The sequence below is a fragment of the Mercurialis annua genome, linkage group LG6 (assembly GCF_937616625.2).
Source record: "Mercurialis annua linkage group LG6, ddMerAnnu1.2, whole genome shotgun sequence".
Classification (NCBI taxonomy): Eukaryota; Viridiplantae; Streptophyta; class Magnoliopsida; order Malpighiales; family Euphorbiaceae; genus Mercurialis; species Mercurialis annua.
In genome coordinates, this window is record NC_065575.1 from 45,222,911 (window position 1) to 45,237,142 (window position 14,232).

Below are 14,232 nucleotides of genomic sequence, written 5' to 3' on the forward strand. Positions count from 1 at the left end.
TGCTGTTCACATAGTCAGTCAGTTTGTTACTTCTCCTACTACAGTTCATTGGGCTGTTGTTATTCGCATCTTGAGATATCTCCGTGGCACTCAGTTTCAGACTCTTTTGCTTTCCTCTACTTCATCTTTGGAGTTATGTGCTTACTCTGATGCTGATTGGGCTGGTGATCCTACTGACCGCAAATCTACTACTGGATTTTATATTTTTCTGGGTGATTCTCTTATCTCTTGGAAAAGTAAAAAGCAGGATGTTATATCTCGGTCTTCAACAGAGGCCGAATACCGTGCTATGGCTTCTACTACTTGTGAAATCGTCTGGCTGCGATGGTTGCTTGCTGATATGGGCGTTTCTTTGCGGCGACCAACTCCTTTGCACTGTGATAATAAGAGTGCTATCCAGATTGCTCATAATTTGGTTTTTCACGAAAGGACCAAGCATATTGAGATTGACTGTCATATTACTCGCCATCATCTTCAGAATGGCACATTGACATTGCCATTTGTCTCTTCCTCCTTACAGCTTGCAGATTTGTTTACTAAATCATTGTCCTCTTCGCGCTTTCGTTTTTTGACTGACAAACTCTCGATGCTTATTGCTATCGCATCATGAGTTTGAGGGGGAATGTTAGCATAATTAATATGCTATTGGAGTAATGACCAAGTATATGACTTGGAGTAGTGGCCAAGTATAAGACTTGGAGTAGTGGCCAAGTATAAGACTTGGAGTAGTGGCCAAGTATATGACTTGGAGTAGTGGCCAAGTATAAGATACTTTCCTTTATTATTGCTTAGTCTTGCCTATATAAAGGCCTCCTATGTTATTCTAGGATTTAGGCTTTTCTCTTCAATTGTTAGCCTCTATTTCTTTGTATCTTATTCTTCTATTCAATCAATGGTTTCGTATATTTCTATTAATATTATCATATATATATATATATATATATATCCATTGTTTTGAGAGCCATATTATCGCTTTTTCAACGAATAATAGGTTGATATTCTGATTTACCAAATATTGATAGTTGATGGCTGATTTTGACAAGTTTTAATATTTGTTTTGTAATTATCAAAAACACTATAGTTCATGATTACTGTTACAATTAACCCTTCAAGTTCTAACTATCATTTTCCTTATTTTTTTGTTAAAATTACTATCTTTTCACTTTTGAATTTTATATAACTTTAAGGATTTTACATAAACAAAACTAAAGTATTAAAAAATAGGGGGAAACTGTTTTTTATATGTAAGTTTATAATTATGAGTTTATATTAATTAACCATTAAAATTATGATTATAGTCCCTTTTCAACAATAATGTTAATTTTCATAAGTCAAAAGTTGGGTCCCATAGAAAGTTGATTAATTAAGGGAAAAAGGTGTTTTCAAGCTACAAAATCACATAAGTCCACACAGAACCCTATTTCGTATTTTCTTTGTCAATCTGAACATTAAACACTTCAAAATGGGGTATTTTGTTTTTAAAAAATCAGAAAATGGGAACGTTTGTAGAGAAATTGAATCCACGATCACAAATTTAACAATTTTCTGTTCAGTATTTATATCATTTGAATTATAACTCGTAGAAAAAATAGGATACATTAATTTTGATAATTTTCTTTTTTTCATTTGTATTTGATAGATACACATTACATGGTTAGCCGGGAGCATATATGTTAATCCGAGACTAACCAACAAAAGCAATAGCAAATTGCAAAATTGGAAACTTTCTCCGAATTGACATATCCTCTTATTATTTTTGCTGTTTTAAATTATAGACCACTTTTCTAATTTTTATCTTCAAATAAATTCATTATTTTATAGTAATATACAAAATATTTTTTTATACCAATGCAGTTGGTCAATTTATTTGATATAATACCTAACAACATTTAAAAGGATATAATTAAAAAATAAATAAAAATTTTAATTTTAAACAACTTGACTATTTTTTGAATTTTTTATATATTTGTCCAAACCGGCTTATTATTTCAGGATGGAATAAGTAATAAAAACTCTAAGAACCTTGAAGGAAAATACAGTTTCAGGTATTAGACTTTTAAATGAACTAGTGTCGCTTTACGTGTTTCACACGTGGCTCGTAGTGTGACTCGTCAAAATATTATTATTATATTTAGTTATTAATTATTTTTAATAATTATAAATTTTATTTTTTTACTCAAAATTTAAGTAGACACTCGATGTATTTAACAGTATTACCTGTATATACATTTCTATTAATACATGACTATATTAATTCTAGAATTTGAAGTTGTAATATTAATTTAATTATGATTGGCATAACATTAAATCAAATAATAATATAATAATATATGAATTATGAGAAATTCTTAGGTAGACCGAGACTACCACGTCATCCGTAGACTAAGCCATTTATAATGCAACATCTCATTAAATGATGGCAATATCGTAATATCACCATTAAGATTTGAATGCATTTATTGCATAATTATTACGATATTGCCATCATTTTAATGAGGTGTTGCATTAGTCTACGGATGACGTGGTAGACTCGGTCTACCTAAGAATTTCTCATGAATCATATATAATTATTGATGACTGCGAGTCTAAGGCACTGCCTATTTATTAGTTTACAATTTGGTCATATTCCATACATGGAAAAAAAAGATTTGAAATTAATGGGATTCTATGTTATCAATTAACACTATAATTAGATATTTTACTCAACTTAAACTTCTTATTTAAAATCGATGTTATTAATTCATATTATTAAATTATTTAGACAATGACCATAAAACCTCTATTAATTTATGAATTAGAAAGGGCTATTAGGTAAAAGTGTCTGTCCCCCCATCCGTGCTTTTATATATAGTATAGATAGATGTATCTCGTGCTAACATTTTAATAATCTAAGCATTTGTCAAATGAGTTATACCTTAAATGCTATAAGCAATGGGCATCAGACTGATAGATCGTGTGTTTAAATTATTCTGTACGCGCTCCTCTCCCCTTCTCAATTATTAAAGAAAAAAAAATTTAAGCATTTTCTCTTTCAAGGGCGGAGCGTTTCTGATCTAAATTATCCTACGTGACAATTAAATTTATTATTTATCATCTAATTCAGCCAAAAAGCAGCTGGTCACATTTAAAACAAGTTGAGCCATATTTATAATTTAACCAAAAAAATTGAGCAAGACTAATCTTTATTCTCAAACTGGCTGAACAATATATCTGATTGGGTTCTTAAAACATTGTCCTAAACAATTGATTAGGGAACCATCTTGTCAATTAAAGAAAGGGAATTAAAGTGCAAGTCATGAAGAAAATTGAGTTTAATTTCTTCTTGATCAAAAAAAACAAGAGGAAGAAAAAATATTACAATTTCGGAAAATTCTTATCTAGATCTCATATATGGAAAAATTCTAGATCTATCCAATATTGAAATGCTAAAAATAAAAAAAAAAGAGAAAATTAGAAAAAGAAAAAAATTTATATTAAATTTTCTAACACTTCATTCGATAGGTTCATACAAAATTCATCGATCGGATTTAGATTAGAATTTTCCATGAGTTTCATATAATTAGCCGACATGCTGTGAGTCTGAACATTAGAAAAGATAGGAAGAGACTAAAGAAGGATAATAAGTCCCTACCCCCATACCTTCAAATGGACCCACCACCTCAATTATTTATATTGCAAAGAGACGAAATCAAACAATAATCTCAATTTCATTGTAGTATTTTCTAGGATGGGAACCCACTCACACTATTCTTTGTTTGCATGTATATGCATGCTTCACACAAATTATTTTCAAACTGCGTGCTATGTTTAACACAACCTACTTATATAAATATATCTTATAAATTTGTCACATCAATATTTTCACAAATAAATACTATTTGTAAGATTGTATATCATTTCCACTTTTAGGCTTTGTTTTCTGTAACCGGATTTAGGGACCTTACGTTAGATGATGATGGCCTCTCCAACATTTAGGGACCTCTATATATATTATTGATATAAGTCTACGCCTTGTCGGTTCATCCTCCGCAATTTTTTTCTTATTTTGTTTTAAAATAAATCATAAAGTTATATATGAAAATAATCTAAATTATTATTGTTGTAGCTCGTTGATAACTAAACTTTTCAATACACATATAGCGGTAACCTTTTCAAATCCGAGCTTGAAAGCATTGTTTTCAAAACTGAACTTAATCAATTTTATCGATAGCTTGAATTTTACTATTTTAACCCGATATTCAATCAATTTTATCTTTTTTATTTTAATTATTTTTCGATTAATTCAGTCCGACCGGCTATTCAGACTTTTAAAACATTTTGCTTGAAAGCCATAACTCTCTACATCACCGTCAATCTCAATCACAAGGGGGATATGGATATGGATGATTTACCCCCAATAATCAAACCAGACCAGACCAAAACCCCGTTACTTTCACACACACACTATGATCTGTCACCTAATAACTTCTCTTTATCAGAACTAAACGTGTCAAATTTTCATTGGTCTGTACACGTAGCCCTGGAGACAGCCAAAACTCCAGCATTAAATGATATCAACGTTTTCTCCTAACAACTTCTGCATTCTCATTTAATGCTCTTTTCACCACTCACCTGCTTATCACATTCAGACACACCACGGTGGCGCGTCATTTGCATGCACCACGCGCAACCCTATCTAGTTAGACAAAATATTATTATTACCAAAGGGTTACATTTAGTAAAAAAAGATTAGATTATTACAAAAACTGCACACGACGATATTTAATTAACAAAAATTAAGAGAGGATTAAATTTAATTAATGTCTCAGAATTTAAATTTTCTTTTTCTTTCTTTCTCATAAACTAAACTTAAACACGAGCCCAATAAACTCAGTAGGGGTAGACCTGAGTCAATACCCGAACCACCACCCATGCCCTGTCGGTGTTTCGGAAAGAAAACCAGGTTGCTTGCTAGCCAAAGCGTATTAGGTTAGCTTCTGCATGCATGCAACCGAGTCATCAGCCAGCGCGCGCGGTTCGTTCTTGACTCAACACCCACAAAATTACACTCAAATTATCATTTTGTTTCACTCACCAGCCCCACACAGCTAATAAAATTATAAACCAGACACACTAACGTTAAAAAAAACAAGACACGATCGTTAATCAGCTTAGCTTTCACATTGGAGGGCTGCTTTGATCTTTTGGACAGTGCATGAGATCAGATTGTTGACTGTCTCCACCGACTCTACGGTGAGCTTGGCCGTAGGGAGACTGTTTACCAGTATCTGGAATGCCACCGTCAGGAGGGACCCACTCACTCTATTCTGGCCTTGACCTTGGCCACCGTTGCCGCCACCGTTGTTACCTGATGGGCCCCCATTTTGGTTAGCAGTAGGTGACCCACGTGACCCTGGGCCGTCAGGTACAATAGCAAATCCCGATGGTAATAAGGCTACGTAAGCTGAATCTCCACCGTTCATCACCACGTGCATGGCTGGAATGTCAACGGGTGCGTACACTACAAGCGACCCCGCTGCGTCTATGCATGTCTCCTGTAATATCAGCATGCTACTCTGGTTCGAGTTCATAGCCTGTACTCACCCAAAAGTATACAAAATTACATTAATACCCTCGTATATTTAAAACAATTACATAAACTGCCAATACTTTTTGCCAATTTCATGTATTGTCAGTGTAGAGAGTCAAACTCAACTTTTTACTACAAAAATCAATCAAAAAAGTTTTCAAAAAAGCTGATGATGAGATGAGAAAGGTGACAGGTGTTTTTTATATTGACTTTTTAAAAAATTAAAAAGCTAAACCAAACAAAACTACTGTCCCAAAATCAGCTTCAGCAGATTGTCCATTTAGATACATCCAATTTCCAAAATTGTCCTTTTTAACTCAACCTTTCTTCATCTTTCATTTTGACCCTACTGCTCTATTATATTATCCCCATGTGACAATATTTTGTCCCAAAACAAGAAATAAAATAATATTAGGGTTAAAATTAAAAATTTAAGCTTATACTTACGCTTGCACGTAGAAGGGAGACGCAGTTGCCGTGATCTTGGCCCTTGGCGATGTGGGCCATCTCTTGCATAGGTCCGCCGTTGGATAGAATGTCCCACTCGCTTCTGAGCCGTTCATCACGTAGAAAATCGAACAGTCTCTGTGGAGAAACCGGTAGCCAAACGGAAGTTGCAGCGCTCAAAACGATGCCGGGTGGCTCACCGGGATCATCCACGCTCTTCCTAGTCATGACTCTAACGTCTTCATCAACGTTCCCGGCGTTTAATTTGTTCCATTTGTGGACCGTCGACGCGCAGACTCCGGCGCAGAAGTTGTCAGTCATTCTTTGAGCTAGCTTTAACATGCTTCGTCTCCCACTCGCAGTAATGGCTGCACCATTAATCAAAAACAATTAATATATTTTGCAAAAAAATAAAATAAAATAAACTCCATTGAAGAACTTATAATGAACCTGTGTGATCTCTCGCCGGAGCAGTAGAGGACATGAGAATGGCCAGACACTCGCATTGTCTTTGAAGGGTGGCGACCCAACGCTGGGAGCCGAAACCCATACCGGAGCCGATCAATGGCCGATAAAGTTGATGAATAAGACTTTCATCATATTCTCCATGCTCAACCCAAGTAACCTGTAATTTTTATTTAATTATTTTCTTTAGATTACAGAATCAATGATTTTTTATTTAATTATTCAATTGTTGATTATTGATTATTGATAGATACCTGGTGAATGATTTTCTTTTTATTACAATATCTCAAAAGATTGTGTTCAGATATTTTTTGTCAACTAATAATGATTAAAAATTAAAGATCATGAGATGTATTATAGATTTAATTAATTAGAATAAAATTTCATTAGGGTTATTAGATGTAACACGAACACTTCATTTTATAAACCTGTCCCGATACAGAAAATGTATCGGATACAAAAGTTGATTTTTTATATACTACATCCGTTCTTTTTTAGTTGTCCATTTAGCCAAAATTGCACATATTAAGATAGTGGGATTTTTGTCTTAAATAATAGAAGTAAATACTAATATAACCCTACTATATAATAAATGCTTTGTAAATTGAGTTATAGAGTCATTTATTAGGGAGGGTTAAATTTGGAAGATAATAGCTAATGTTATCTTGAAATTCTAAATGGACAACTAAATGTAGACAAATTTATTTGTCTAAATGGACAACTAAAAAAGAACGGAGGGAGTAGTAAATATTAAAATAACAATGTTTCGCCATATCCGTATTTAAATATCTTATTTTCCGGTATCCTGTCCGTGCTATCTAAGATTACTATACTATATTAAAATTGTTAATGTATAATGTGATGAATAAAAACAAAAATGGAGGCAAATCTGGGAAATGGCTCGAGGTTGGTCTAAATTAAAGGATTAACATGAACTAAAAAAGTTAGAAATAATGAAAGATTTGAAAGAACAAGGTACAACGTAGAAGGTGACATCGAGATGTGTACTGTTGTCTAAAATAGTCTAAATAAAGATGGGATTTTCATGTGGAAACAAAATAGTGGGTCTTGGAGTTTGACTATGTGGGTATGTGATTAGTTTAATTACAAAATAGAAATACAGCATAAGACTGGAACCAGATCATATTCAAGAATCAAGATCAATTATTTAATTGAATCAAGACAGCATCAAAGATTGGAATAGAAACATCAAAATATTGTTTATTCGATCGAAGTTGAAGATTACTAGGCATTTACTTCTACACTAGTATATGAAATCAATGTGTTCAAGGCACCAGAAATTAAGTAATGGAGCCTTCTAATGCTAAATTTAATGTGGTATTCTCGAATTCGTAAAGTACTATTAGTAAATTTTTAAATTTATTAAGAAACCCTAGTTGTTGAAACTTGAAATTAATAAACAACAAGATTTGGGGACCAAAAGAAGCATCCAAATCAATAAAATACTAGTAATTCAGAGTCTAGGAAGGTTCAGATTTGTTGATAAACTAAAATAAATTGGGGAATCATGACACTGTGGTGATTCAGTGAGTAATCACTAGACAAAACAAAACACTTAGATGAATGAGCCTAATTAACTTGGCTTGGGAATGAAAAATGCTCCTGGTTTTTATCATTATGTTCACTTAAACTTATCTCAACTTAAGCTAAAGATAAGACAACAAATAAATCAACAAACTTCTAAGTGAAGATCATTTACCTTTGAATACCCATTAGGCATATCTTGAACTACGCAGCCGGACGGAAGCCTTCGGCAGTTCAGAAATACGGGTGCACCGGAAGTTTCTCGGATACTGTCGATAGATACGTCAACAACAGCCCAAACACCCTCGGCGTGCTGCTTGCAAAATCGGAGGAAATTGACCTCTCGAACGGGGACCAAAGGCGAAAGCACTTGCAGCTCAGCATGCATCTAAGATACCAAAAATGGCCTAATTAGCATCTATATCCAAGACTGAGACAAGGATTTAATAAATGGTTTAATTACATTGCTTACCAATTGAAGTGAACCATTTCTAGTTCCACCCATGCCACTAGATATCACATCTGTGGTAGAAGTTCTGGCAATCATACAAGGGAACATCTCTGCCCATCGATTCTTGAGAAAAACAAACCAGAATCGAGAAATTAATACTCATAATTGAACATAAATCAAGAACAAAATCAAGAAAGTAATTAAATGATCTTACAGAATCCATTAAAGTCTCAACAAGGGCTAAACTGTTGATGATGACCATGCCAGTCTCCCTCGAAGCCTCCGATACAAATCCACTAGGTTTCATCCCAATGCAAGGATTGAATGTTCTCATATACTCCTCATGGTTCAATATTTCTCTACCACCTTCTAAGCTTCTCATCCAAAGAGGCTCATCAGTCTGTGCCATTTTAACCAGCTCATCCATTGCAGCCAACGCCAACTCCAAGAACATAGATCGCTCCAGCGATCTATCAAGTCCAGCATTCCCAGGTCTAGTTTGAGTCACTAACGGCAAAGAAGTTGAAATCCCACCACCAAAATCAGACCCTAAAGGCAATGTTGTAGGCACAGGACTTAAACCACCAAAACCATTGCTGCCAACACCAAGCTCCAAGCTTGAGTTAGGCATTGGAGGACCCATAGAACTAGCTAATGAAGAAATAGGCCGACCCAAAAACTTCCCGGCAAGCGCACAAACACGATCTAGCTCGTCTTTTAATCGGGCATTCTCGATCCTCAAATGCTGCTCCTCAAGTGAAATATCACCGATTATAGCCGGACCGCCACAGTTAGAACACATTGGGTTACGCATAGCGTCTCTAATCGACATATTCTCCGCTCGAAGCTTATCGTTTTCTTGCCTGAGCAGCGAGTTCTCATGTCGTTCCAATTGAGTCTGGGCAGCAAATTAATTCAATAACAAGAAAATATCGAAAAAAATGAAGTTTCTTTTTTAAGAAAAAAGTACCTTCATTTGAGTTCTCCGATTTTGAAACCAAAACTTGACCTGTCTAGTCTCCAAGCAAAGCCTTCTGCTAAGCTCCAACCTTTGTTTCTCATCAGGATGAGGACACTCTTTAAACAGACTGTCAAAATCATCAAATAATCAGATTAAATGGTGTTTAAGTAGATTAAAATATTTAAAAAATGGTATGATATGTACGATTCAAGTTCTTGAATTTGCTGAGGAGTGTGTCGGTGATATCTTTTCTTCCGAGGAGGCTTGTCGGTAGCGTCTTGATCATCACCGGAAGCTCCGTCCATATTATCACTACCAGATCTACTCTCATGCTCTTCTTCTCTGCTTCTTCTACCAGTACCCAACGTCTCAAAATTCTCCCCCATTCTCGCCACATGGAGATGATCACCTTGACCGTCTATGTTCGGTTGTTGCTAAAAATATAACCATCCAAAAGAAAAAAAAACATCTATAAGTTGAAGAATCAAGAAAAGAACTGAGCATAAACTAAGGAGTAGGGTGTGTGCGAGAGTGTACGAGAGCGAGTGAGAGGCCGGGTGAGTTGAACATGGATTTAGTGAGTGAGGGAGAAACGAGTCGCGGCTGAGCAATTGCACCAGTGGGCATATTCTTGGTGTGGTAAGGAATATCAGCAACGAGTCTTGCACCTGCTGCACCACCACCTGGACTTCCGTTTTCAAGGAAACCCCCAAAACTCATGAACTTGTTTATAGCCTCTTTTTCCTCTCTTTTTTCTTTAAACAAAAATTATTATTATTTTCACACAGCACTCATCAAGCAGAGATTTGCTTCCGTTTCTTTTCATAAAATCAGCACTTCTAAAAACGGATTTGTCTACACTTGAAGAAGAGTATAATAATGTCCAAATGTCTCTAAATTTTCTCTGTAGAGAGAAAGAAAGAGAAAAAAGGCCAGCAAAACAAAAACAAACCCTTACAAAACTCTTGCTCAGCTCTTCGTTCTCTATCCCTCTCTCTTTTTTTTGTCTGCTGTTGAGTGTTTAACAAGAATCTGCAGGTGAGTTTTGAAGGAACAAGAATGGGAAACCCTAGTTAAAGGGTAGGATGGTAAAATAGAATAGTTGTGGTGTGTGCATGGTTAGAGAGAAGATTGTTGCAGAGAAGATGAAGTTGAAGAAAAAAGAAAGATAAAAGGCAATCTGTGGTGGAGTCTTCGAAGCCTTACAAATACAAAGATCCAAAAAGGATCGGTTGACTCTCTTTCTTTCTCTCAAAGTCTGTGAATATAATAACAGTTCATAATACTACAAAATAAAAATCAAAAAGTTAAAAACTTTGTTGAATAAAATGGATTTTATTTTTTTGATCTGAAAAGGAAAAAGGAAAAAGGAAAAACTGGGTATGGGTTTGAAAAGTTTTTACTTTTTACAGGGGTTTGGATCCGTTGTTTGTCTTTGTCCCTGTTTTCAACTTCTATTGTAGTTTTGGTTTTAGATTATAGAACCAATTGAATACTTCTATTTTTAGGGTTTTGTAGGAACTGTTTCAATCTTGAATGAGATTATTAGGAAAATGTCCAAAAATATGTTACTAATTGAAGAGATTAATATATGATTGTGCTATGTTATTCGTATAACAAATTAACAAAATATTTACGATTTTTGGTATTTGATGATGGAAATTAAATAATAATTAAATATTTTAATATCGTAATTATTGATTGACTTATTGAGAAAATAACATATTACAACAATGTGTGGAACTATCAATCCGAATAATGGTTTTTGGCCCAAAATACTCTGCTTACTTTCATATGGGAATAATTTAAAATTAATTATCAATTTGGATTTTTTTGATTTTTTATACATTAAGACTTAAAAGTCCAACTGGTCAGACTAAACTTCATGTAGATTATTTTATTCATACTGCTATAAACTATAAATGAAATAATACTTAATATTGTTTTTTCTATAAATTAAATTGAGATGGCTTTTGTCAAAATCAACAGTCATTGACCATTTTTTTCTAATAAGATTTGAAAATTATAGATATGATGAAATTATTAATATGCTATACTTGACTCAGATATGTAGGTGATTTTTTAAAATATTTCTTAATTACTTTTAGGATGCTTATAATGACACTGCGGGCTTAAAATATACTTTTAGAATCCAGACATACAACCGTTTAAAATTTAATTTTATAAATAAAAATTCGGGTCAAATAAAAATTAATTTAGATATAAAAGATTTCAAAATGACATCCAAGACACCAAATGTTAAACCTATACCAAAAATAATACTAGTAATAATTTATAAATTACAAATTAGGACATTAAACAGCAGAATAAGATTTTGAGTACTGTATTATCTTTTTATTTTCTTGCTCATCCTAAATTAAGGGGGCATAATAGGAATGGGGTGATTCTGCTATTTTAATCTGAAATTTACTGCCATATTCACCGAATTACCTTATGAAATGGTAAAAATTCCATATGGTAATGCAATGATGGCAAATAATTAAGAAATGTACTGGGAACATGAGTATGAAATGATGATCTTATTTGACTTTCCATGTATCATCGCAGTCCATTTTCAACCAAATTTAATACTCAAAGAAGGAGAATTGCTATTTATGTATTTCAAATATGATTATGGATTCCAAAATTACTAATTATTGAAACAATAATTGTTATTTAATAGGCTTAATTATTGTTGTAACTAGAATGATTATTATGTAATCAAAGTTAATTAGATACTCCTTACTGGCAGTACATTTAGTTTGTTTTTTTTATCAAAGACTAAAGTACATTTAGTTTGTTGCTTATACAATAATGAATGTTTTTAAAACTGGATACACTCAATTAATTTAAATTAAAGTTGTTTGAAACTTTTTAAGTACAAGCAACATTTGATATCTGGAGTCATTACGAGGATTAATGTGAACCGAGCTAGTTAGGATTCACTAAGACGGTAAATTTTATATTTATTATATAATCGTTGGGCAGCAAATTGTTTCAAATTCTTCCACAAATTCTCCTTTTTCAATTATAAAAAAACTAAATTTTATATTTATGAGACAAAAAATAAGAACATTTTATATTTTAACGGGATAGAGGAAATATTATACTTTGTGTATTACGACAAGCTAATTTTATCCATCGGATCATCCGTAATTAAATTAAAGTATATACTTAGTAAATTACTAGCACTCAATCAATAGCCAAAAAATTGAAGCAGAAAAAATAAAGAAAACAGTACACCAACCATCCAATTACAAAATGAATTGTATTGATGAGCAAAAACATGACCACTGTTCATTTATTCTTGCAACAAATTATGAGGAAATGATTTAGTATGAATTATTTATACAACTGGATACTACAAATTTGATAGGAAGAGAACTGAATGCTCTTTGGCTACAATTGTAAATCATGCACCCATTACCCAACAAATTTCTAGTCATCAAAACTGCCACCATTTATGATTTTTCAATAATTTTAGGAAATTGAAGTAGCTAGCTGTACCATTCATCCTTCATAAATTGAAATCAAATAAGTTAATTTTGATAATACTTAGTACTAGATGAGGTAATTTGTGATTTATTTTCAGTTTTAGCAATAATTATTCTTGCATTTGCCCTTTTGACAACCTTATTTGCTTGATTTAGCTATGTCCTATTTGGGGTATTTATCACATTTGTTCCTTTTAGTTACCATATTTGATAATAGTGTCAAAAATATATGGAAAATGTATGTAAATGAGTGAAGATCAATAGAATTATTGATGAGTTAGGGGCGTAAATAAATCGAGCTATATATAAATGATATGATCGAGTTTGAGTTCAAACTCAAACAAATTTAAGATTTAAATATGAGCTAAACAATTAACATTCAAATTATTTGCGTCTATCGATTTGAATAAGTTCAATGAAAAACAAAAATTATCATATATATGATGCGTTTAAAGGTATAAAAGTCATTATAATCACTTTTAAATCCAGAAAATTACATTTTTTTATCAGTTGCGATTAAATTTTTATAATTATATTTCAATTTGAAAAGTTGTTGCAATTCTATTTAAATATTTGAACATCACTTTTTAAATCCAAACATTTGCATCCATAGTCAATTTGCGATCAAATCTTTTAAGTATATAATGACTTCAATTTCTAAATAGTTTTCCAATTGGTCGCAATTGGTAAAGACAACAAAATTTGGATTTAAAAAGTGAGACGTTAAAAATTTGACAACAATTGTAATAAACTTTTTAAGTTGACATATAATTGTAAAAAATTAAAAGGTTTAGTCGCAATTTATAAAAAACGTAAATATTTGGATTTAAAAAATAATTTAGCTAAAAATAAATTATTATCATTATGTGTATGAGAAACTCGTTTAGACTCGTGAGCTTTACAAGTCTTTTTTATATATATATTTGAGTTTGGCTCGAGAATAAATTCTAATAACTCGAGCTCGACTTTAATTGTTTGAGTTGATTCGAGTAGTTCCCGAGTAGTCCAAATCGTTATGATGAGGTAGCCTACTTGTCACACATTCACTTGGCTTGATTTTATTGAAAAACTGATAACTTCTTTAGCTAATTTTAAAGCATGATTACAAAATTTCAACCTAATTTATTTGTCTCATCTCCATAAGTACAAAAGGAGAGTGCAACTCATAGTAGATATGAAGGACAAGGAAAAAGCATGTTTCAGAAATAGAGAAAATACAAAGAAGTTGCCATACTAGTTAGTATATGTTATTAATAAACATGTAAAAAAAGATCAAAATCTGTCACAAAAAGTGGCATTT

At 32.7% G+C, this 14,232-nt stretch overlaps 1 protein-coding gene across 1 annotated transcript; it reads right to left on the reverse strand.

Moving 5' to 3' along the window:
• Positions 1-4,760: 4,760 nt before the first annotated feature.
• On the reverse strand, positions 4,761-10,706 carry LOC126686534 (homeobox-leucine zipper protein ANTHOCYANINLESS 2-like). Its single transcript, XM_050380635.2, has 9 exons — positions 9,976-10,706; positions 9,643-9,872; positions 9,448-9,565; positions 8,692-9,375; positions 8,499-8,600; positions 8,202-8,414; positions 6,467-6,641; positions 6,017-6,384; positions 4,761-5,573 (listed from the first exon to the last, which is right to left on the reverse strand). The coding sequence occupies exons 1-9, from the start codon at positions 10,156-10,158 to the stop codon at positions 5,151-5,153; spliced, it is 2,496 nt and encodes an 831-aa protein (XP_050236592.1). The 5' UTR covers positions 10,159-10,706; the 3' UTR covers positions 4,761-5,150.
• Between the last annotated feature and the right edge of the window lie 3,526 nt (positions 10,707-14,232).

Bases quoted from the DNA above. Each gene is read 5' to 3' on its own strand.
- LOC126686534 (XM_050380635.2), bottom strand. From the start codon at position 10,158: ATGAGTTTTGGGGGTTTCCTTGAAAACGGAAGTCCAGGTGGTGGTGCA. The intron at 9,873-9,975 runs GTACACTCTCGC...TTATATTTTTAG, and splicing joins CCGGCCTCTCACTCGCTCTC to CAACAACCGAACATAGACGG. The intron at 9,376-9,447 runs GTACTTTTTTCT...TTTGCTGCCCAG, and splicing joins ATCGGAGAACTCAAATGAAG to ACTCAATTGGAACGACATGA.